This window comes from Molothrus aeneus, chromosome 17 (genome assembly GCF_037042795.1).
Source record: "Molothrus aeneus isolate 106 chromosome 17, BPBGC_Maene_1.0, whole genome shotgun sequence".
In the NCBI taxonomy this organism is placed as follows: domain Eukaryota; kingdom Metazoa; phylum Chordata; class Aves; order Passeriformes; family Icteridae; genus Molothrus; species Molothrus aeneus.
In genome coordinates this window covers 1,113,559-1,137,783 of record NC_089662.1, presented here as the reverse complement: position 1 = coordinate 1,137,783, position 24,225 = coordinate 1,113,559, and the positions used below count along the sequence as shown (strand labels likewise).

The window sequence follows — 24,225 nt, the reverse complement described above, 5'->3', positions numbered from 1 at the left end:
CTCTTGCCGAGCTGCTGACCTGTCCCCTTCTGTCCCCTCCTGTCCCCTTGTCTCCTCCAGGACTCAGAGGGCATCGACATCATGCTGGGCGTCTGTGCCAACGGCCTCCTCATCTACAGGGACCGGCTGCGCATCAACCGCTTCGCCTGGCCCAAGATCCTCAAGATTTCCTACAAGAGGAGCAACTTCTACATCAAGATCCGCCCGGGGGAGGTGGGTGCCGGGTGCTGGTGCAGCCCCTGGGTACCTGTCCTGAGGGATCAGAGCTGATGGTGAGGATTTCCTCACCTGGCTCTGGCCTCTGCTCCAAGGATCCCGCATTTATGACCATACTGGCCAAGAGAGCACATTTCCTGTGGCATGGATTTTCTTTCGTGTTATCTTGTGACTTCTAACAGCTGAGGGACCCCAGGATTCCATTCCTGACAGACATCATGACCCTGCTGGTATAGGGAGCTTGCCCAGGAATGGGGGTTAAGGGCCATTTTTGTCACATCTTCACAAGGTTTTTTCATTCATTTTCAGACTTTATTTCCACTCATTTATGGTAGGAAAATGCATTTCTACCCACGTGTTCCAGCAGGCTGGAGGGCAAGGACAGCACACCTGGGAGTGATGCCCTCAGACCAAAACAGCTGTAAAAGCTTTTTGTTTCTTGAGGGAATTTCTCTTGCACCGAAAAGCCATTTACAGCTGAGGACGGTGCTTAGGGCAGAGCCATGGGGTGTATCACTCTGCTGGGCATGGACCATCTCAGCATGAATTTGAATAAGATTTTTGAGGGTCTTTTGCACGGTCACAGCTCCTGCCAGGGGAACCTGAGGAGCTTGGCAAGGTCCTGGCGTGTCCCCCAGGGCAGGATGTGCCTGTAACAGCCTGTCTCTGTCTCCCCCAAGTACGAACAGTTTGAGAGCACCATTGGCTTCAAGCTGCCCAACCACCGCTCAGCCAAGAGGCTCTGGAAGGTCTGCATAGAGCATCACACCTTCTTCAGGTGAGGCACCTTCCCTAGACCTTCTCCAGGCCTCTTTTCCCAGAGGCAGACACATTCCTGCTTCTGCTGCAGTGGGTGCACGTGGGGAGCAGTGCCAGGGGGCCTGGCTGGGGCTCGCTGACGCTGTCCCACCCCTGTGACCCCCAGGCTGGTGTCCCCAGAGCCGCCCCCCAAGGGTTTCCTGGTGATGGGCTCCAAGTTTCGGTACAGCGGGCGCACGCAGGCGCAGACGCGCCAGGCCAGCGCCCTCATCGACCGCCCCGCGCCCTTCTTTGAGCGCTCCTCCAGCAAACGCTACACCATGTCCCGCAGCCTGGACGGAGGTACAGGGGACACGGGGACACTGCTGCTCTGGCACCAACAGGGGACGCTGCCCGGCCTCGCTGGGCTGGCTCACAGCAGCATCAGGCTTCCTTCTGGAGGCTGTCCCCAGCCTCATCCGTGTGGCACAGGGGTTGTCCCCACCCCTAGGGGTAGCACAGTCTGTGCATGAACAGGGGGACACAGCAGGGCTGGGGTCAGGCAGCTCAGGGACACATCACTCCCTCCCCTGTGCCCTGGGACCCCTGGAATCACCTGACCCAGGTGTGAGCTGGCAGGGCTGGGGCTGGGGCAGGGTGGCAGGGCTGCAATGACCCAGCTGGCAGAGCTGGCAGGGGCAGGAGCAGGGTGGCAGGGCTGGGGTAGGAGCAGGGCAGCAGGGCTGGGGCAGGAGCAGGGTGGCAGGGCTGGGGCAGGAGCAGGGTGGCAGGACTGGGGCAGTGTGGCAGGGCTGGGGCAGGAGCAGATTGGCAGGGCTGCAGTGACCCAGCTGGCAGAGCTGGCAGGGGCAGGGGGCTGGGGCAGGAGCAGGGTGGCAGGGCTGGGGCAGGAGCAGGGCAGCAGGGCTGGGGTGACCCATCTGTCCCCCATGGGCAGAGTTCTCGCGCCCAGCCTCTGTCAGTGAGAACCACGACGCCGGGCCTGAGGGGGAGAAGCAGGATGAGGACGGTGAGTTTGGCAGCAGGAGACGCTCTGAGACGGAGGATGAGGAGGTGACCACCCCGACGAAGATCAAGGAGCTGAAGGTACAGCCGAGGTGGGCAGAAGAGGGTGGGGGTGGAGGGGTAGGCAGGCAGGGACTGGGCACAGGCAGCAGGGCTGGGCTGCAGGCAGGAAGGGTCACCTCAGGGCAGGGTCCCTGCAGCCCTGTGGGTGTCAGCTGTGCCCCAGGCTGGTGGGGCCCTGGGGATGTGGCTCTTGGCCCCACCAGTGGAAGCGGAGCTGTCACAGGGGTTCAGATTAACTTGGATTCCCCAGAGCCTTCCAGGTGGTCTCAAGGCTCATGTCCAGGCATGGCTGGACCTGGGAGCAGCCCAGTTCTGGGACAGGGATGGGGACAGGCTGAGCACATCAGTGCCCACCACTGCCTGGGCACAGCCCACCCCGTCCTGGCCTGGTCCCTGGGCTGTCCCAGCCCATTTCAGCCCCATGCTGGGAGGGAAGGGGGGGGTCCCTACCAGCCTATCAACTTAACTGTGGTGTTTGTGAGAAGTGCCCTCAACTGACCCTGCTGGTTACTTTTAACCCTCTCTTTGCTGCCAGCCGGAGCACGAAACAACCCCCAGGCACAAGCAGGAGGTATTCTCTCTCTGGAGTATCTTAGTCCTCATTGGTGCATCATATTGTCCATCCTTCCCAAAACAAGTCCGTCTGTCACCCTATTTACTGGAATACAAGATGCACCGGGCCGGGGGTTGGGTGCTGGAGGAGCCCGAAGAACAGACAGCTGGGCATCAGCTGTGGCATCTTCTATCCCACTAAGTAAGGTGGTCCTGATCGTGCCTGTGAGCAAGAGCCCTCCCAAGGGCAGGAGAGGCCCTGGCCCATTGGGATGACTTGGCTTCTGCTCGTGTTCCTGACCCTGCCATGTCCTCACCTTGTGTCTCCTCTCCTGTGGAGCTGGTCCCATCCTCCTGCTGGCACCCGACCCATGCTCTGCTCCTGCCTGACCCAAACTGCCTCATCCCCCCTGCCCAGCTCTCCTGCAGCCCCCGGAGAGCTGGGCTGGGGCTCCCCAAGCACTGTGGCTGCCATCCCACCCCACAGGGGCCAAGAGGCTCTGAGCTGCCTGGGGGGGCCAGCACTCACACCAGCCCTGTGCCTGCCCACCCTGAGGGAGGCTGAGCAGAGAGAGAGGCTGAACCCTCCCTGCACAAATTGTGCCTGTGATGGCCCCATCAGGAACGATTCATCCTGACCTCAAATCCAGGGGGGCTCCCCGGGGGTTCCCCTCTGTAAGCAGAGATCCCAGCTGGAGCTGCCAATGGGAGCAATCACTGCCAGGGGATGGGGCTGGCCACGCCGGCGGCACGCCCACGCTCCCCGTGCAGCCCCAGCGGGGGTGGGCACCGGCCCCGACCCTGCCCGCCTCATCGCTTGCCCACTGCATGTGCATGTGCTGCGCCCAGCCCAGAGGTGGGCACACCTGAGCCCCCCTCAGCTCGGGCATGCGGGGCCAGGGCGGGACTTTTCCTGAGCTCTGCTGAGCCCTCTGGTCTGGAAAATTCGGTGGGGCTTTTCCTGGGACTCTCACGGGTCTCTGCTCTGTTGCCGAGGAGGTGCTGGGGAGGTGTTTGGGGCCCTCCTTTTGAAGCTCAGGAGAGCTTTGGGTTTGGGTTGGAGGCAGAAGCCGGGTTCCTCCTGGTTTGCCCACCTCTGCGGCGGGACGAGGGGGCACCCTGGCGCCATGCCCTCCCCGAGCCACGCTCTGACACTGACCCCTCTCCCTGAGCACTCTGAGCTGTCCTCTCTCCACAGCAGATCAGAGCCACCCCACCCTGGGCTGATGCACAGGGATCCAGTCTTGGATCCATGCTGGACATCCCTGCCCAGCCCTGGACCTCCAGCCCTTTGTCAGAGCCTGCTCTGGGGGAGCTCTGCTGGAAATGCCTTTCTGAGACAGAGCCTGGGCTCCCTTTGTGCCTGGCACCAGCCAACAGCAGAGGCTGCTGGTGTTTCCAGCAGGGCCCCATTCCTTGCTGGTCCCAAGGGAGAGCTGGCTCTCCCCTCTAGGAAGCTTTAGCATGTCCCCAGCCAGGAGGACACAGAGCCCTGGAGATGCCACCAGGCCATGCTGTGCCCTTCACCTGCTACCCACATTCTGCTGCTACCTGCAGTGACAGAGCTGCTCCCTGTCCTACAGTGAGACCTGCAGACCATGGTGCTCCATTCTGCTCCTCATTTGGTTCCTGAGCCCCTCAATTCCAGCCCAGTGTGACACCAACCCTCCTGGTGCCCCTGCTCATCCCTTTGGACTGGGCTGCTGCTTTAACCATTGCTCTCTTCCTCTCTCCTTCCCAAGTTTTTAGACAAGCCAGAGGACGTTTTGCTGAAGCACCAGGCCAGCATCAATGAGCTGAAGCGGACCCTGAAGGAGCCCAACAGCAAACTGGTTCACAGGGACCGGGACAGGAGGCTGCCTTCCTCACCAGCCTCTTCCTCACCCAAGCACGAGGATGAAACACCAAAGGGAACCCCTGAAAAGGCCACTGAGGTTTGTTCTGCTGCTTCTCTTCCAGAGAGGATCAGGATCTGTTGGGGAGGAGTCCTTCAGCTCCTGTGCTGCCCTGAGGGAGCTCAGTGGGAGTGACGTGCTGGGGACAGGGGTGTTGTTTCTATGTTTTTGGACCATTTTTACTGCTGGTGGGGGCTTCTCCCTGGGCACTGCAGGAGACTGAGCAGCCCTTGTCTGGAGGGGTTTTGGGGCTACCAGAGAGATGGGCTGTGGCTCTGGTAGCCCATGGGGTGGGGTTTTGCTCGCTCTTTTCAGGAGCAGCCTGTGGGGCAGGGCCAGTGCAGCTCCTGCCCGGGGGTGTCCCAGGCAGAGCAGGACCAGGCTCCTGTGCAGGGGTGCCCCGTGGTGCTCTCAGCAGTGGAACCTGGGTGGTGGGAGGAGGTGGAAGATGAGTGGTGTCACGCTGGCATCCCACAGCCACATCCTCCCTTCTGGGCATTCTGCACACTGGCTTTGCGCTGGGACCACGGGGGCAACAGGAGAGTGCCGGAGTGGGGTGCCAGGACAGAGCCCCCTGTGCTGGAGGGGTGTGGATGTGGCACAGCTGGGCTCTGTGGCCTGGGTCCCTGCTGGGCTCAGTGCAGGCAGCATGTGACAGGAGTGTCCCCCTGCCAGGGACCTTCCCTGCCTGCTGTCCCTCGGTGGGGCTCTGAGCCAGTGCTGTGCCCACAGCAGGGGAGTGCCTGCAGTGGCTCCAGGAGGGTGGGTGGTGCCACACCTGGGGCTGCTCTGCCCTGTCATGGAGAGGGCACGGGCTCCATGGGGAGTTTGGGGTGTGCCCGTGTTCCCAGTGGGCCCCAGCGCTGCCTGGAGATGGGGGCTGCAGGGGGGGCTGTGGCCCTTCACAAAGCACTTGGCTGGGAAGAAGAAGGGGGGGCTTTCCCCCACATTGCTTTTACCATGGAATATGTGCAGAGATGTGAATGGAGCATCTAGAGCTGGCACAGCTGTGACCTCTGTCCATCTATCTATCCATCCTTCCATCCATTCATTCATCTGCTCACCCACCTGCCCACCCTTTGTTCCTTCATTCCTTCTCAAATTCTCCCTTTCTCTCTCTCTCTCTTTCTCTCTCTCTCTTTGTTTCTGTCTCTCTGTCTCTGTCTCCCTCTCTCTCTCCCCGTGGGTGCTGGGGTTTCCGTGCTGGCACAGACGATGGAAGAGGACACCTTAGAGGATTTTGCATCTGGGCATGGAGCTTCCCTAAGCATGGAGTCTTTCACACAGAAAAGCCTTGTCTCCTCTCCTGAGGTTGTCACCATCCCCTTTCTCCCCCACCTCTCACTCCCACCATGGGGGTCCCCAGCCTGCTGAGGGGTTTTGTGCCCTCTGAGCAGAGCTGCCCATGGGTGGGTGCCCTTTCTGGTGATAGGCAGGACCCTCCCAGGACAGGGCTGTTGGTGAGACCTCTCCCCTGGCTCTTCCTGCAGGACTCTGTGTTCCTGGAGAGAGTTCCCAGTGCTGGTGTGGGGCCGTGCTGGAGCCCAGTGCCAAGGCAGGGGTGACCCGATGGCCTGGACACCTGGGTGGCTGCTCCAGCAGCCTCAGGCTGTCCTGGCTGCAGCTGGAGTTCCCTAGGCCCAGGCACCCTGACAAAGGGCATCCTTGGAGCCATACCTGTGCACATCATGCTCCATCAGTGTGAGGGGTGTGAGCTCCCAGCACCCCCTGTGTGTGGGTTTAGCTCAAGGGAGGGGAGGGACAGCCAGGAGTGGTGCCTTCACTGAGCAAAAGCAGGCTGGGGTTTGAGCCTTGGTTCTGGCATGGTTGGCCCCAGGGACATGCGGTGCTGGGACGCTTGTCCTGCCTGAGCACCCCAGGGAGAGGCAGAGGGGTGGGGGACAGGCTGGGCACACTCTTGCTCCATGTGGATGGCCCTTAGACCATGCAGAAGTCACTAGCATGGGCAGGAGCCTGGACCTGGGCTGGCTGAAGCAATCCCCAGGAGGCAGGATGGGGGTCAAGGGAGGGCTTGGGCACAGCCTGGGCTTCAGCAAGGATATGGCACCTTCAAGAGAGCAGCAGCATCTCCTGGTCCATGTTGGCACCTTCCCCATTCCAGTATTTGGGAGCTGGAAGACAGAAACAGCAGGTGTGAGCTTCACACACATCTCCTGAGTCAGTCTTGCCCTCGGTGTGCCCAGCCTGAGCTGGGGTGCAGGTGCTGAGGTGCCTCACCAGTGGTTTCTCTCCAGGCATCTGTGACTGAGACTCAGCCCTGACATGTCCCCATGTATCCCCAGAGGCCAGAGCCTGGGGTCTCCCTGAGAGAGTCATGGCCCTGAGGGGGTGCTGGCACAAGGACAGCACATCTGCAGAGCCTGGAGCTCTCATCACTGCCAGAAGGTCCCCTGGTGTCCATGGGCTGCAGGCCCACTGGGGATGGGTGGTCTGGTCTGTCGCTTCCAGCCCTCTGGCCCCACTCCTGCTGGAGGACAGGAACGCTGGACTGGGCAGTGCCAGGAGCCTCTCCAGCCCCCTGTTCTGTCCCAACATCTGATTCCCCCATTATCCTTGCCTGAGGCTGTGCTTTCCTCTCAGGTGAGCTGGGTCTCCCTCAGAGCAGAGAAGGGCAGCAGGGGCACTGAAGGCTGCCCAGGGAGAAGCCCCCCACGTGCCTGGGGCTCTCCAAGGCTGTGGCCCCCACTGGCAGGAGCAGAGGCTGTCTCTGCTCCCTGCTCTCCTCTTCCCTCTCTGTCTCTTGTACTGCCTAGGCCACAGTGGGAATGGCCTTCCCAGTTGCTCCTGTCCCTAGAGCAGGTGCATGGGGAGGGAGGGAGGGCAGGAAGTGTGAAAGTCACTTATCCCTTGGGAGGTCAGGACTGGTCTCTGGACAGAGCCTCCCCAGCATCATCCCATCGGAGGCAGCTTTGCTGTGGCTCCATCCTCCAGCCCACTGACCTCCAAAGCTCACGAGCTCCTGCTTCCCTGGGGGATGTGCCCCAGGATCCAGAGATTTGCTCCAAGCATCCCCCAGAGCCCTCAGGCTCTGGACACAAAAGGGCTGCCCTGAGCTGTGAGCTGTGGCCAGAGCCCTCCAGAGCAGAGTTCACATCACACCAAGGAGGAGCTGGATGTCCCTTCAGCTGGGCTGTGCTCATCTCAAGAGTCTGAGGAGAAGGAAGAAGCTGGTTTGGGAATAAATCTGAAACTTTGGGGTTTTCCTGACTGGTGAAGAGGTCCTGTCATGGATGAAGATGTTCCAGGGGTCAGACTTTTTGATCTACATTTATCTCGGACCTTAACTCAGAAGAGGAGCCTGAAGAAAATCATCCCCTTTGCCCAGGGAAGATCTCCTCTGAAGAACTCTGGTTTGCAGCCAGAGAAGAGGGATGAGAGGGCTTTGCTGAGGAGATTTGTACATGTTCCCACAAGCTGTCCATCCTTGTCCTGGCTGAGAATGGTTTCAGCAGTGGGACAGCAGGGCAGGAGCAGGAGAGAAGCTGCTGCACCCTCAGGAAAGTGAGCGGTGTCCTGGCTGAGCGTGGCTGCTGGACAGGAGGGAGGGCAGAGGGACTGAGGGCCAGACAGCAGCAGGGCTGCCCAGGGAGCCTCCTGGCAGGGGGGATGGTGCTGCCACGGGTCACACCCACCTGGGAACAGCCCCAGGGCAGGCGCTGGTGGGCTCTGTTCCCATGGACTGGGAACAAAAGCTGCACTGGAGGCAGGAGTGGAGGAAGAGAGCTGGAGAGCAGCTGGTGCAGGGTAAGGGACTGTGGGAGAGGCTCCTGCTGGAGAGGGCTGGGGGTCAGGTCTCCTGCAGCCCCTGCTGCTCACTGGGGCTGCCTGGCCAGGGCAGAGTCCTTGCCAAGGATCCCTCTGGCACCAGAGGAGGAGGGTGCCCTTGATCCCATCCCTGTGGAGGTCCTGGCACTGTGAGGAGCTGGTACTTTCCTGCCCTTACTGGGAGCAGAGGGAATCTTGGCAGAGCCTGGGGCAGGGGCAGGTGGAGGGCTGCAGTGAGGGCAGGGGCAGGGCCTGTATCACTGTTGCTGAGGGAGCTCTGCTTCCTTTGACACCTGGCAGAGAAAGCAGCAGCTGGGAATGGCATTCTTCTGCTGGGGGCTTTCACTGGCTTCTCATTTCCTTGTGGGAGCTCTTCCACTAGTAACTGGTTTTCCTCCTTTCTTTCTCTCTAATATTATCTTCCTTTCCCTCTCTCTGGCTCTGCTCCCCTCTGCCCCCCGTTTCCCCTTCTCCAGTATCAGTCACTAGGTTTGCATTTTGGGTGCAACTGCTCCAGACATTCCCCCAGTGCCCTGCATGGGGTGAGGTTCACGTTTCCAACTGTTCCTGGCTGGAGGGGGCACGGACAAGCAGCCCCTCCCTGGGCCTGGAGTACATCCTGGTGCCCTCGAGGGCCATCCCTGCCCCTGCTGCAGGCTGTGCCCAGGCAGGCTGTGCCATGGGCAGTGCCAGCCCCACGGGGAGCCCCAGCACTGCCCTCCCTCATGTGCTGCCAGGGGTGGCTGAGCTGTCCCGTGGTGCAGATGTTCTCCTGAAACTCTCTTCCCATGAGTTATTTCCTACCTGCTGTTCCAAAAGTGGCTGGATTTTAGCAATGCTTTGTTCTTGGCCCTCATGAGGCCTTCAGCTGACGTGCAGGATGAGCACATGGATGTACAAGGTGTCCCTGGCAGCAGTGACCTGGTGTCCCCTGCCAGCAGCACGGTGACATTCTTGCTGTGGCCGTGCTGCAGGATGCTCCGTGGCCTTTGCTTGGTCCTGCTGCTGAGCCCGTGGTCTTTTACACTTCCCAGGGAGCCTTTCACAGGTGACACTTGCTGAACACTTGTTTTCAGCATGGCTGGGTTCTGAGGAGATGTCCCTGGTGAGCTGGAAAGGAGGGATGTCCTTTTGGGGAATCTGAGCTGCAGCATCTGCTAGGAAAGGGACAGGGCCTTGCTGATGGCTTGCAATGGTTTCGTTCCCTGCCTGTGCTCTTGGCAGTCTGACAAATTCTTAGGGCACATGGATGACGCTGAGAGTGAAGCTACCCAGAACCCAGGGCCTTGCTTCCAATGAAATCTCACCCCTGGGAGTTGCCAGAGTCAGCTGAAAACAAGGGAGCAGCCAGCTGTGTTCCTCTGTTTCCAGAGATACCCTGGTGGTGTTCTCGTGTCTGCTGGGAGCTCCACTCCCACTCTGTGCCACCAGCAGAGCCCCAGGTATTGCAGGTGTGTCAGGGAGCCACCACCCAGAGCAGAGCACTTTCCCCAGAGAAAGCCCTTTCCAGCCCCTCTCCCCATCAGTGAGTGGCTGGGCTCTGTACAGAGCCTCAACGCTGGCCTTGATAAGAACAATAGTAATAATAATAATAATAATAATAATAACAATAATAATAATAATAATGGCAGTGATGATGATGATGATGGCAGTGATGATGATGATGATGATGTAGGCAGCCCCGTGCCAGGCTGACCAGCTGTGCCAGTCGTGCCAGCAGCACTCGGGGCCGGGTTCTGATGCGTTTAACTCTTCTTGCTCCAATTGCAATGCAGGGCTCGGAGCACTGGGTATTTATAGAGAGAGAAGCCCCTAGGCTGGAAGCTGTAGCTCTGAGGAAAACTCTGAGAGCCAAGACGGAAGAAGCACGTGCGGGGACCTCGGAGGGGAGCACGAGGGGGAGCCTGACCAAAGTGGTGGTGACGGTAGGGAAAGCCAAGGACGTGGCAGGCCAGGAAGAGCCGGCAGCTGCAGCCTTGGAGACGAGGAAGAGAGCCAAAATGATTGCTAGTCCCGAGGATTTTGAGTCTGTGTGGGAGGATGAGCTCTATGAGAAGGAAAGCAGGGGTGAGTCCAGCCCAGGGGAGGCACATCCACCCGCCGAGAGTGCAGAGGGGGAGCCCCAAGAGCCGGGCAAAGGCGCAGCCACCAGGGAGCCAGGGCTGCCCAAGCCCTGTCAGCAGCCTGAAGAGAGGCAAAGAACCAAGATTTTGGAGCCAGAGCTTCCCCAGGGAGAAGGTGAGGTGCTCTCCAAGGACCGTGCAGCCTTCAGGAAGCAGGAGGCCAGAGTGGCAGCCACGGCCCCAGAGCTCCTGAAAATTAAAGTGAAGGCTGGTGACGACAGCTCAGAGACTTCTGCAACCCAGAGGATCATCTACTTAGGAGATCCAGAGGGGGAGGAGAAGGACAGTAAAGCACACCTGGTCTTGGACACTGGTGGGTGGCTCTGCTCGGAGGAGAGACCAGAAGCCCCAGTAAACACATCTGGGGAGGGATCCCAGCATGTTGCACCTGTGGCAGAAGGGCTCCAAGCCCTCTCCTCAGCAAGTCACCAGCACAGGACAGTGTCTGAAAAACCCACTGGAGCACCAGAGCCACTTGGGATGAGCTGTGCTGGGACCAGCCTGGAGGGACATCCCCTCTCAGGGTGGGAAGAGCCAGAGAAGGCACCTGGTGCTGGGGTGCCTGGAGGAGCACCCATGGGAAGTGAAGCCCTGCTGTGTTCCCAGGAGGTGGGACCAGAGGAGATGGAGCTGCAGAGCTCGGTGGGAGGCTTGAAGCCATGTGGCCTGGCAGGGGATGGCCCCAGGGCTGAGGAGCACAGAGGGAGCCCAGAACAGTCCCCAGACATCTGCCCAGCACTGGAGGGGCTCTCAGGAAGGGTTGGAACAGACAGTGACAGGGAGGAAAATACCAGAGTGGTTCTTCAGATGGAAGAGATAGAGCCCAAGTCACCTCCATCATCAGCTGGGTCTTGGCAGGGCCACACTCACACCACGGGGCTGGAGGGGGACAAACCCAGTGCTCCTGTCCCTCCACCCCTTCCCCAGAAACCCAGCCCAGTCCCTGTGGAGCCATCTCCATGTACGGAGCCTCAGGGCACAGACCTGTCCCTGAGCACCAGCCCTGCCAGAGAGGTGGCCATGCCCGAGCGTGGGAGCCCCTCCGTGGAGGTGGCACTACCCATGGGCACTAATCCTGAAGCTGAAGAGCAATCCCAAAATGTGGGATTTCCCTCATGGAAACCCCATGAGGTGAAAAGTCCTGTTCCAGGAGAACCACCCCAAAACAAAGACACTGCAGCAGAGTCAATCCAGGTTAGAGACCTGGCCACCAGGGAGGTGGCCCAGGACATGGACGAAGCACAGAGCAACATGCCTGCCACTGAAGAGCCAGTGAAGGAAGAGAAGCCCATGATCAAAGAGCTCTTCCAGGGCTCAGGGTCAGGGAAGCTGACCAGAGATGAAGGCTCTGGGATGGAAGAACTGTCCCATGGCAAAAGCCTTGGCATGGCTGAGCTGCCCTCCAAGGGAGAAGAAGCAGAACACCAGACTGAGACAATCCTGAGGATCTTGCCCCTCCACAATGCAGATCCCAAAGCACAAGGGCCACAGCAGGACTCGGAGTTCAGTGTTGGACAAGATCTGCAGGGTGGGAGCTCGACAGTCCCAGAAAGCACCAGGGACAGTGACCTGGCTCCGGGGCAGCCACCACAGGATGACTCTCCTCCCAGAGCAGCTGCTGATGTCCCACCCTTCCAGTCCCCTGCAGCAGGATTGTGCCAAGGAAGCGAGACATCCCAGCTCTCTGCCCTGGTGAGTGAAGGCAGGACAGGGCAATCAGGTGGTGAGACACATCCAGCAGAGCCTGGGGTGTCGGTGTGCATGGCTGGGCTGGCAGGAGCTGTGGCCCAGGAGCACGGGGATGCTGCCCTGTCCCCAGGAAGCCAGGAGGACAGCAAGAGCTACAGGGAAACTTCCGTGGCCTCCAAGATCAAGATGTTTGAGCAAGGCGAAGCGGAGCAAAGGGCGGCTCAGGAGGGACAGGAGCATGTGCCTGAAGCTGAGACATTGGTGACAGCCGTGGGGAAGGCAGATCTGGCACAGGATCTGCCTTTGAGCACCGGCCTCGCCTCACCCTCTGCAGTGGGACCTGTGTCCAGCGTGGGCTCCTTGGCCCTCGGGCAAGGGGCCGGTTCAGGAGGCACCTCCCAGCCTCAGTCCCTGAAGGAAGGAGTCTCTGCTGAGCCCGAGCACGAAGAAGACAGTGCCGACCTGGCCTCGCCCGACTCCGGCTGTGAGCTCACCCTGGCCGAGGCCGTGGTAACTGCACCGAGCCGTCCGGACGGGCCATTCGTGCGCATGTTCTGTGGCTCTGCCCGTGTCCAGTGGCTCCTCACACATCCATTGACTGGCAGCAGGCGCTTTGCATCCCTGTCCTCTCTGTCTGTGTGTGTGGTCAGGCTTCACTGGCTGCATGCGCAGCCGCTGCCCAGTCGGTTCATCAGCTTTTGTTTTGCGCCCCCCCAACATTTTGGCTCCCTGGAGAATGCTGAACCCAGGAGGGGCACCCGAGCTCCGTGGCCGGGAGCAGGAGAGGGCGCCGGGGGGTGGCTGGAGGAGCTGGGAGCTGGGACTGTCACGGACACGCGGCCCCAGCAGCGGCGTGCCCACGCTTCCAGCTTCACCCCTGCATTTCCTACGTTGGTTGATTACCCCTTCTTGCTTAGCTGCCACCCTGCCCTGCCTTCAGCAAGCTGGTGGCCGGCTGAGGGAGCAGCTTTCCTGGCTCTCGTGAGCGCTAGAGCAGCTCCTGCAGAGTTCATTTCCTTCCGACTAACCCTTTTCTCTAATCCAGAGCAAATCTCAGCAACCAAGTGGGGAAGAAAAGGATTTATGTGACCCATCAGTAAAATCCAGCCTGAAAGAAGAGAATGTAAAGGCTGCTGTTCCAGTGGTCTCGCAGGTCTCAGTGCTGTTTTGCTAAGTGCTTCTCCCGGCAGTGTGAGCGCTCGCCCCACGGCCAGGGCTGTGCTGCCCCTCCGCTCCCCTTGCAGGGCTCTCTGTATGTATTGGTCAGACACATCCCCCACACGTGTCTGCAGGCGTGTTCCCCGGTGCTGCTGGACACCCTGTGTTTCGCCCATACCTCTCAACCTCCCACAGTGCCGAGGGAAGGATGTGCCGGCACGGCCCGGCCCGTGGGGGATTCCCCTGGATGTAATGGCTGGAGCAGAGGCCAGGAGGTGGGGTTTCCTCTGGCATTGGTGAGCTTAGAGCTGTTCCTAAGGGACAACTGGGTGTAGATTTCCCATGGCTTCATGGCAAAGTGTGGCAATGGGACACGTCCCCTCCGATGGCAGAGTTGAGAGGTATGTCCGTGTCTGGAGAAGAGTGGATGGACGGAGGTCATCCCTTGGCTCTGGCCGTGCTGTCAATTACACTGACCAGGTCACCCTGAGACTCACCTGAGGCCTCGGGAGGGGCAGGTGGTGTCAGTGGGGCAGACTCACCCCGGGGCAGCTGTTGGGCTGGACCTCCCCCCAGGGTGATGCTTCACAGGATTCTCAGTGGAATTGGCTCACTCCTCCTCAGTGGAATTGGCACCTTCCTTTGCTTCTCCCTCACCGTGCCTGGCTGATGGGCCCTTTCCTTTCAAACTCTTCTCTCTTTCTTTCCCTTGTTTGTTTTTTTTGAGCCACTGACATCCGATAGCCCTTCGTCTGAGCTCTTTCTGAATGTCTCCTGTCAGACCCATTGTTTTGCATCCATCTGCTTTCACCGGTGCACTGAAGTGCCTCCAAGCTGGCCGAGCTTTTTTTTTTTTGTCTGACCGAGCCTTTTTGAGATGATTCATTGCCAACAAACTTTTGGCACAATCCAATGGAGTCGCCTTCTCTCCCCCGGCAAAGCCACTGCTGTCAGGTTTCGGTCTCCATGCTTGAGTTGTGTTTGACTCTACTCTGTGATGTTTGCTGCAGCCTTCCTCCTCCTCCTCCTCCTCCTCCTCCTCGTGCTGCTGCCGTGTCCGCGCGGCGCTGCCCCGCGGTGCTCACGGCCCCGTCTCTCCACGATTGTGTCTCCTTCAGAGAGCGGGGGCGAGGGAGGGCCCCGAGGAGAGGGTGAAACCGCCCCGGCACAGGGCCCCCGAGAGCGACACCGGCGACGAGGAGCCCGACCAGGAGAAGGACTCGGTGTTCCTGAAGGACAACCACCTGGCCATCGAGCGCAAGTGCTCCAGCATCACCGTCAGCTCAACCTCCAGCCTGGAGGCGGAGGTGGACTTCACCGTCATCGGGGACTTCCATGGCACAGCCTTTGAGGACATCTCCCGCAGCCTGCCCGAGCTGGACAAGGACAAGAGCGAAACAGAAGATGAAGGCCTGGTTTCCTTCCAGCACACTGACAAAGTAGTTCCCGGACTGGAAGAGGATGTCAAAGGCAGGGATAAGGTCTCCCAGCCCAGCCCAGATGTCTCCCAGCCAGAGGTACACAGGGACACCATTCACTGAGACCAGCCCGGTGCCATCGTGCCTCCGTGTCCCTCGTGCCCGCATTGCCTGGCGGGTTGTGCTCCCAGCTGGTTTTGGGGAGCATGCTGGCTGCCACCCCCCGTTCCTGCCCAGTGCACGCTGTGTCTGTGTTGCATGGCTCTGTCACATGCTTGGTGCATCTGCTAACCAGGAGAAGTCACTGTCACCTGTGTCCCTGCGTGTGGCTGCCCCAGCACAGCCCACAGCAGCATGTGCGCTGCAGGGAGGGCACGTGGCACTAACCATCAGAGCTGTCCTCGTGTCCTGCATGAATTCAGTGACCAGTCTGTGTAGTGCAGAGCCATGTGCTGCCCACTAACCTCTCTGGTCATGCTGGGGCTGGGAGGGATTGGCCTTGTGGAACCGCCCTTGAGCTCATGGAGGGTCACTCTGTGCTGGGAGGGGTCATAGCAGGGCTAACAAAATTGCATGTGCATGTGTGTGGGGCTGAGTGCACTCATGGGGACGGAACAGCAGAACCAGCCCCAGCTCTGGGTGGCCTTGTCTCTGTGCTGGGCAGGGCCATCTCTGGCCCACCCACCTAGGGCAGCCTCCAGCCCTGCAGGTAAGTCCCCAGTGCTGGCCAGAGCTGCTGAGTTTAGTCCAGAACTAAAGCCAGGAAAGAACTGCAGAATTAGAGGGAGCTGTCTCTGAGCCAGCCTGGAAACCCTGGTGTGTGGCTGTGACCATGGGGGATCCATTCCAGAGCTGCTGGGGTTAGTCCAGACCTAAAGCCAGGAAAGAACTGCAGAATTAGAGGGAGCTGTCTCTGAGCCAGCCTGGAAACCCTGGTGTGTGGCTGTGACCATGGGGGATCCACTCCAGAGCTGCTGGCTCGAGAATACTGAGCACTGGTGAAGCATCCCCCATGCAGGAGCCCTTGGCAGCTCCAGTTTCCTGCAGCAGGGCAGTGCTGCCAGCCTGTGTCCATTCCCCCGAGGCTCTGACACCCCAGGTGTACCCAGAGCCACCAGAAGCTGGTACAGATCACAAAATGACTGCAGCACAGGCATGAAACTGGTTTGGTGGCTCTCAATTGGCTTTTGAAGAACAGTTTGTCCTTATCCATGGTGTGTATAATCTATCCAAAAAATCCCAGGGAGAGAGCAGCAGGGCTGATTTGGGGTGTGTGGGTCACAGGGCACTGTGGGTGGTTCCTGTCTGCCCAGGGCAGCAGCCCAGCCCTGCTGTTTGCCCAGGTAGGACTCAGTGTGACACTCACAGAACATTGTGTGTGGCACCTGTGAAGGAGCAGGGCAGGGATGCTTTGCCAGGGGCTGCTGCACAAGGAGCACAGAATGAGAGTGGCTGGGCTGGAAGGGACTTTAAAGGTCATCTCTTTCCAGTGCCATGCCATGGACAGAGCACTCAGGGCTGTTGGCATCGTGCCCCAGGCTCTGCTGACTCTCTGCTGTTCCTCCTGCAGCCCTCAGCCCCAAAGGCAGACGCTGTGACTGTGAAGAAGCCCGAAGCAGAAGGCTCCGCTCCCCATCGGGTCAGCACCACAGACACGGCCCAGGTGACACGGTGGCTCCCCAGAGAGCCTGAGCCCTGAGGCTCCTCAAAACCTCAGCCCACCAAAGCCTGTCCCTGGCAGCAGCTCTGGGAGGGCAATGTGGGGTGGCTGGGGGCCTCTGCTCACCCTTGGCATGGTGAAGTCCTCAAAAAACACAAGCTAAAGCCCAGCCAGGGATATTGTCTGAGTGTCCCTGGCCCTACCTGCCATGCTGCTGGGCAGTGCTGGCACACAGGAATGTCTAGTGGGTGACAGCCACCAGCTGGCTGTAGCTTCACTGCCCTCCATGGCTTCCTCTGGCAGCAGGATATGGCCACATTGTCCCTGCAAGTGTCACCCACTCCCTGGTGGCACCTCCAGGCTCACCTGGTTTCCTTTGCCCTGGCAGGTGGACGGAGGCACCCCGGGCAGCAGGGACACCACCACCACCACCACTGCCCAGGCTGGCACCACAGAGACAGCGCTGGTGACCTCAGTAAGCAGGGCTGGCCCTCGAGGGAGGGGCAGCCACTGTCCCCTGCGGTCCCTCTGCTCCTGTGGGAGTGACTGGGGCCAGCTGTGCTGGGGGGACCCTGCCCTGCTGGGGGTGTCTTTGGAGGGTGACACCTTCCACGTTTGCCCCATGCCAACATGAGCCAACGTGCCATCTGCTCTTCTTTCAGGATCACAGCACCAAGGCTGGCAAAGGGGCCGCTCCCACCGCAGACCTTCGCTCCCTGTCACCGGTGAGGGGGGACCTGGTGCCACCAGCAAGGCCAAGCTGGGGAAGGCAACCCTGTGGGGCTGGAAGTGGGTGGGATTGGTCCCACTGGGCCCCCTGCTGTGTTCCCAGCACCAGCACCTGGCTGATATGTTGGTACTGGGAAGGGAAGAAGGATGCTCAGGTTGGGGAGCAAGAAGTCAGGAGGCCCCAGCCTGTGGGCTTTTCCCTATGCCAGATCCATACCTTGAGCATCTGCCTGAGGAGGATAATTCCCAAAAATACCCCAGTCCCTGATGCATTGGACTGAGATGCATTTAGCTCTGGGTGTCCTGTGGGGTCACCCAAGGTGATCCACAAAGTCTCCTGACTCCCAGTGGAGGTGGTGGCCACCAACCATCCTGCCCAACACAGCCCTTCCTCAGGAAAGGGATTTCTTACTCCACCCCTTTGTTTTGATGGAGTCCAGCGTGGCCAAACACCAGGTGCTGCCCCAGGCTCATCCTTTGTGCTGCAGGGAGAGCAGCACTGGGGCTGGGGTACCAGTGCATCCTTCCCAGCCTTCCCGGCCCTTGGCATGCAAAGTGGGATGGACAGAGACAGAGGCAGCCTGAGAACTCTGTGCTCTGAGGGTGGGTAGGGAAGAGCCAAAAGCAGCCATGAGAGCCTCTGCCCTGTGCAGCTGCTGTGGGCCTGGATACCTGTGGAAACCTCTCCCTGTCCCCACCAAGCCCTTGGTGCAGTTGGAAGCACAACTCATTGCCTTTTTCCCTTGCTGTGCTCTCCCCTCCCTGCTGGGCTGAGGGAGTACATCCCAGAGGGAGGTCCAGGCTGGCTGGGGGCTGGGCTGAGGCTCTCAGGATGTCCCCTGACCATCGTGTCCCCCTGCTCGTGTCCCGCAGATCTCGGGCGGCTCCGCTGGCAAGGAGGTGCTCACCAGCATATTCAGTGCCACTGCAGAAACACTCTCCACCTCCACCACCACCCACGTCACCAAGGTGAGAGCAGCTCCAGGGCTTCCTGAAGGCCACTAGAATTAAGGGATGGGTGGATTTATGTTGTGCTAGGTACAGCAGAAAGGGCCCCTCTCCTTGCAACAAGCCAAAAGCTGTGTGCTGTCCCATGGAATGGCAATCCCACAGAGTGCTCTGTGCCCTGGGTGCTGCCTGTGCCATGCAGCCAGCTGTGACCACAGCAGGCAGGCACAGCCAGGGGTGAGCATTCAGCCAGGGGCAGGCCAGGGGTGGGAAGTGAAGGAGACGAGGCTGCAGCAGAGGGTCTCACCCATGGCTGTTGCATCCCCAGATTAAATACACGCTTTTCTTCCAGGGAACAAGGGACAGGATGGGAGGAAATGGCCTCAAGTTGCACCAGGGGAGGTTTAGATTGGATAAAAGGGAAAATTTCCTCAGGAAGGGTGGCCAGGCACTGGCACAGGCTGCCCAGGGCACTGGTGTGTGACCATGTTCACAGGGGTCTTAAGATGAGAGAAGAGATGAGGATCTGACTCGATGTTTCAGAAGGCTGATTTATTATTTTATGATATATATTACATTAAAACTATACTAAAAGAATAGAAGAAAGGATTTCATCAGAAGGCTGGCTAAGAATAGAAAAAGAAAGAATGATAACAAAGGCTTCTGTCTTGGACAGAGAGTCTGAGCCAGCTGACTGTGATTGGCCATTAATGAGAAACAACCACACGAGACCAATCCCAGATGCACCTGTTGCACTCCACAGCAGCAGATAACCATTGGTTACATTGTGTTCCTGAGGCTTCTCAGCTTCTCAGGAGGAAAAATCCTAAGGAAAGGATTTTTCATAAAACATGTCTGTGACAGTGGTGGAGTCCCATCTCTGGAGGGGTTTCAAAGATGTGTAGCTGTAGCACTTGGGGACATGGTCAGTGGTGGCCTTGGCAGTGCTGGGGGAACAGTTGGGCTTGGTGATCTCAGAGAGCTTTGCCAGCCTCAGTGATTCTGTGGTTCTATAAAGACACCAGCAGCTCTGTGAGGGAGCTGAGCTGCAGGAGGGTGCTTGGCACCTGCCCCAGCCCCTCTCCTTCCCCTGGGGCTGCTGTGTGCCTCCCTTCTCCCTGAGCCAAGGGCAGTGGGAGCTCTGCTGGATTACAGGGCAGTTCTGAGGGGATGCTGGTGCTGTTCCTGCTCCTGTGGCAGAGTTCCCTCCCCTGCCTGGAGCTGGCTGCTGGGGCAGGGGTGAGAGCTCTCCTTGTCCTCACGCAGACTGTGAAGGGAGGGTTCTCCGAGACCCGGATAGAGAAGCGCATCATCATCACAGGAGATGAAGATGTGGACCAGGACCAGGTAGGAGCAGGATGCTCTGCCCATGCCAATTCTGGCTGTCCCTGGATGCAGCACTGCATGTTTCTGCTTCTGGCTGAACCTGTTTACTGCTTTTGGCCAAAAACTGAGCGCCGAGGCCCCAGACCTGTCCAGCAGGGCGGGTTCCCACGGGTGCAGTGACCCTCAGGCCATCTCCCACCACGAAACCGTGGCAAAGGCCACATCCCAGTGCAGAACAGAATGATGGCATCACTTTTTTGTGGTCATAAACACATTCTAGGTGTCCTTTCTCTGTTGAAATACTCCAAAGTGACCCAGGTCACCTCTCTCTTCCAGCACAATCTCACTACAGATTGAGCCTCTCCAGGTGACGGTGCCTCAGTGTCAGAGGACAAAAAGTGACAGATTTTTGGGATGAAAAAACAGACTGACATAAGTTTTTAGGTCCACAAGGTCACTCTCCTGTGGCCTCACAGGGATTCATTACTTAAGAAAAACAATAAAGAGATAAAGTAATCAAAAGGCTCTGAAATAATTTTTAGAATTATAATAATGAACTTGATAATTCCTGTAGATTTTTCTAGTGTTTTCCTCTGCCCAGGTTTCAGTAGCACATCTGCACAGAAAAACAGCAGAGAAAGGCAGCTCGTGGGGGCTCCGAGTCATGGATGAATTCCCAATCATGCTGGATTCCCATGCTGGGTTTCAGCCTCTTCTGCCAGGCTGCTGTGGGTTCAGCTCTGAACCCCTGCATTCCTATCCTCCTGGAATCCCACTCTGCTCCCTGGAATGCTGCTCAGCTGCTTTCTGGCTGCAGTCAGGATGCCTGATTGCAGGAGAGGGAGGATAAATGCTCTCTCTCACCCTTCTGCTTTCCAGGCACTGGCTTTAGCAATCAAAGAGGCAAAACTCCAGCACCCTGACATGCTGGTAACCAAAGCTGTGGTGTACAGAGAAACAGAGCCCTCTCCAGAGGAAAGGGACAAGAAACCTCAGGTAGGTGGAGAAGCTGCCAGGTGTGATTTACACCTGCTGGTAATGGCAGTGTAACAGGTCACAGTCTCTGGTCCCCACAGATGGTGGCATGGTGGCTCTGGGCTCAGCCACCTGGTTGTGGTCAGGAAGCCACTACCATGGCACTGAAAGCAGTGCTGTGGATGTCACCCTGCCCCAAGCACAGGGCTCAGAGGCATTTGATGTAAAAAGAAAAGGACCTGCTCATCCCCCTGGGGTGGGAAGGGAATGAGGGATCTCAGGTTTTTGGGTAGGCTGAGGCACTTGGCTACAGGTTGTGCAAAGCCAACGTATCAGAACAATGTTGGCAGAAATTATATTTTCTTTCCAAAAACTGTACAGGCTTTCAGTCCCACTGAGATCCCCAGGTTTAGTTTTTGTACACACACAGGTGTAGGCAGCAGCACACAAGGTTTGCACCTCCCTGCAGACACCCCAAAGCTGTCACAGTCCCAGACACTTCTCTAGGGCTTGGGGAGTCCTGCCCCACCCTAAACCCCCTCTTGGACCCCATTCCCCTGCCGCCAGGAGATGCAGCTCCTCTGGGTTGGCACAGCCACCAGAGCCCTGTGGGGGAGCAGTGGGGACAGAGGTGGAGAGGAGAGGGAACAGTTTTGGCTGCAGGTGCTTTTGGAGAGGCTCCTTGGAACTGGGATTTCCCATTTCTTTAACATATGAAAGTTCTGATTGGCAGCTTTGAAGCCTGGAAAAGTGACCAGCAGTGCAGCTGGGGAGGCCATGAGAGGCTGGTGGAGCTGCCTCACCCTGTCCCACAGTACAAACGAGTCCAGACATTCCCACATCCCATAGGATCCAGCCAGTTTTAGTTGAATGGCTTAAAGTGAGGGAGCGACAGCTCCCCTCGTGTCCTTCATGCACCAGCACCAGGCCAGTGCCTGAATTCCTGCTAATTAGCAGAGCTCCTGCTAATTAAATGCAAACTGTGGCCCCAAGTGTTTGCAAAGTTTCTATCCAGTGGCCTCATCCAAAGAGGAGCCTCCATGGACTGGCACTCCATGACTTGGTCCTTTCCATCTGCCTTGCACAGGAATCTTGACCAACATGTTCCTGGAAGCCAACATCTGTATTCCAACCTGGAGAACAGGGGAGAAGGAGCCTTCATGCTGGATTTATCAGCAAGACATAGACATCCTGGCTGCAATGTTCATGGCAAGAGACAAAAATTTTTAAAAAAGGAATAGCAAATATATTATATATATATATACATACATACATATATATATATATATATATATAAACAGGAAACAAAATGCATCCTTGCACTGCTGCTATATGCTGGAAATGAATAGTAAACAACACCACCAACAAACAAAGCCAACCCTCTGCAGATAAATTGAAGAATTTCCTGGATTGGTGATCAAATCAGATTTAAAAAGTCATAATAATAACAATAATCTTGGTAACAATACAATAAGCCACCATCTTGCATGTTACATGAAAGGACACACAATCATGAGTTCATTTGTTGCACACTGAATGGAAAGGAAAACTGCTTTGCAACAAAGCAAGTAAGCAAACTGAAGTAAAAAACCACAAGCAGAAGCAAAACCATTCCCCACCTCTGGAAAGAAGAGAGAAAAACATTCAAGTTATGACCTTAGAGTTATTTTCCAATTCACAAGTGTCGTTTCGCCCTTCTCCTCATTCCATGCTGATTTTTTGGGGGTTCTGTTAACTCTTCCCCTTCCCTTCCTTATCTTCTCTGTGCACTTGTCCAACCTCTTGTTCTCTGAAGGTATTTAGGAATGGGTTTCATTTCAAACAAAGCAAATGATATGTACATGGTTTCTCATCTCTAATGAGCAGCCTGTGGGGTTTCATATGGATGTGCATTTCAGTTCTGTATATTATTCTATATAACAGAGGGGGAGGGAGGGAACAATGCTGAAATAATTCAACAGTGCTGGTACAGACAATGCCAACATTTTTAAAGGTTAACTCTTGGATTGACTGTGGTTGGTGTACTTGGAGACTCTTAGATCACCTGTGGGACTCTGAGTCCTGCAGGAAGGAATGGGAAAGGTTTTGGCTGCTGCTGGCTGAGGGGGAAGGGGAGAGGGACAGGGACAGGAGTGTCCTGCTGGTGATGTGCAGTGTGTGGTGGTGAGGTTTGGAGGGGCAGCGTCACCTGGAGGGGCAGGGAAGGCTCCAGCTCCAAGAGCCGTAGGCAGGAGGGGCTCCCAGCCCCAGAGCCACGGGGTCAGCTGGGAGCGAGGTGGGAGCCACAGGGCTCGGGGCTCCCCTTCAGGAGCCCTGCCCCTGGGTGGGGTGGGTTTGCTTTGTTTCTGGATCCCAATAATGGAGGTACTTGAGTTTTGTAGTAGGGTCAAAGGCAGAGGGGCTGTTTGTGCCCTGCCTACACTGCCAGGGGTGTGATGGCAAAGGGCTGGGGACAGCGCTGGCAGGGCCGTGGCAGTGCTCCCCTGTCTGCCATGGGATGGGCAGTGCAGGGAGTGTGCTGTGCCCATCCCTGCAGTGTCCCCTGCGTCCCAGGCTGGATGGGAGAGCCCAGGAGGTGGCAGTGGAGCTGCTCCCAGCTCAGCCTTCAGCCGAGGCTCCTCCAGGGCTGCCTTTGGAAGGGGATCGTGGGCCAAGCCCAGGGCCCCGAACACTGTGAACCAGGCAGTTCAGGTAGGCTCCCAACCAAAACCAGAAAGGAAAGGAAAGAAATGGGTTTCCTTCTTGGAATTGTCTCTAGCTCCTGCAGAAACAGAAGGGCCCATGATTCTGCACCATTTTGCCTTTAGTCTCCCACCCCTGACACAAGCTGTGCCCAGGACTGGGTGTGCTCTGCCAGGCCCTGCCAGGCCCCACAGGATGCCCGAGCAGGAGCTCCTGAGCCATGAGGATGCTGTGGGCAGCCCCTGCTCCCACCTGCACTGCCCAGCAGGGAGCTGCTCCCTGGCAGCTGCTCCCCAGTGAGGCTGTTCTCTGGCAGAGAGGCGTGGAAGGCAAGAGCACAGGGGCTGCTGCCAGTGCCAGTGCCCATGCCCAGGTGCCAGCCATGCACCTCCAGAGAGCACAGCCCCAGCCTCACAGCACTTAGGGCAGCTGCAAAGAGGCTCCTTTTGTCTCATTTGTTTTCCCAATGCACCCAAGCTGGCCGTGCCCAGCAGAGGCACTGCCAGGGGTGGTGGAGGGTGTTCACCATGGCACAGTTCAGGGTTGGAGCCCACCTGGCTGAGGCAGCTCCACAGCCCACCTGAGGCTGCTGTGAGCCTGCAGAGATGCTTTCAGTGTGGTGCCCAGCCTGGAAAGTGAAGGCTGCCCTGGGACTGAGCAGCTTTACAGAGTGAGGCTCCCTGTGCTTGGGCTGCCGTGAGTTCTGTTTGCAGTGAGCAGCCCCTGGCTCCCACAGCGTGTTCATGGGTGGCACTGTCAAAACCTTTCTTTTTCTTAAAAAAAAAAAAGAAAAAAAGGAAAGAAAAAAAAGCTCACTGCTTGTTTTCTTGGCAAGGTGTGGCTTACTGCTGCTCAGCCCCAGCCTGCCCATCACCACACTGTTTCGGATAGCTGGCCACTGCTTGTTTTCTTCCAGGGGCCTTTTCTGTGGAAAGGGGGGGGAGACATGAGTGCCTGTTTTTACCCAATCCCACAAATTCATTCTGAACCTGGCCTGCGATTGCATGAGTAATAATAACAGTAACAATAATAATAATAATAATATTTATTTTTATTTGAGAAGCACCTTACCAACCAACTGCAACGCTCTGTTGTTCCTTCACTAACTCTCCTTTTCTCTTCCCTTGTTCTCCCTCTCCCCCTTTGGTCATACTCCTTTTCAGTGCTCGGTGGTGTATGCGTGTGTGCTCACTGTTCTTGTATTCAATAAAAGTGAAATAAATGTGTTTGATGCTAAATCA

The 24,225-nt window shown here is 57.7% G+C and overlaps 1 protein-coding gene across 17 annotated transcripts in view; it reads left to right on the top strand.

The window, feature by feature from the left end:
- Positions 1–24,225, top strand: part of EPB41L1 (erythrocyte membrane protein band 4.1 like 1) — a 66,221-nt gene extending 41,996 nt beyond the window's left edge. For 2 of the 17 annotated variants that reach the window (XM_066561552.1, XM_066561553.1), the window contains 17 exons: positions 61–213; positions 897–994; positions 1,142–1,317; positions 1,913–2,061; positions 2,579–2,614; positions 4,338–4,529; positions 5,703–5,801; positions 10,052–12,598; positions 13,134–13,241; positions 14,365–14,763; positions 16,235–16,327; positions 16,713–16,799; positions 16,987–17,049; positions 17,927–18,022; positions 19,268–19,348; positions 20,207–20,323; positions 21,390–24,225. In XM_066561552.1, the coding sequence (XP_066417649.1) occupies positions 61–213; positions 897–994; positions 1,142–1,317; positions 1,913–2,061; positions 2,579–2,614; positions 4,338–4,529; positions 5,703–5,801; positions 10,052–12,598; positions 13,134–13,241; positions 14,365–14,763; positions 16,235–16,327; positions 16,713–16,799; positions 16,987–17,049; positions 17,927–18,022; positions 19,268–19,348; positions 20,207–20,323; positions 21,390–21,398 (4,503 nt within the window). In that variant the 3' untranslated portion in view covers positions 21,399–24,225. Of the gene's footprint in view, positions 1–60; positions 214–896; positions 995–1,141; positions 1,318–1,912; positions 2,062–2,578; positions 2,615–4,337; positions 4,530–5,702; positions 5,802–10,051; positions 12,599–13,133; positions 13,242–14,364; positions 14,764–16,234; positions 16,328–16,712; positions 16,800–16,986; positions 17,050–17,926; positions 18,023–19,267; positions 19,349–19,663; positions 19,849–20,206; positions 20,324–21,389 lie in introns of those variants that run through there. The other 15 variants (XM_066561554.1, XM_066561555.1, XM_066561557.1 and 12 more) reach the window with 15 other exon arrangements.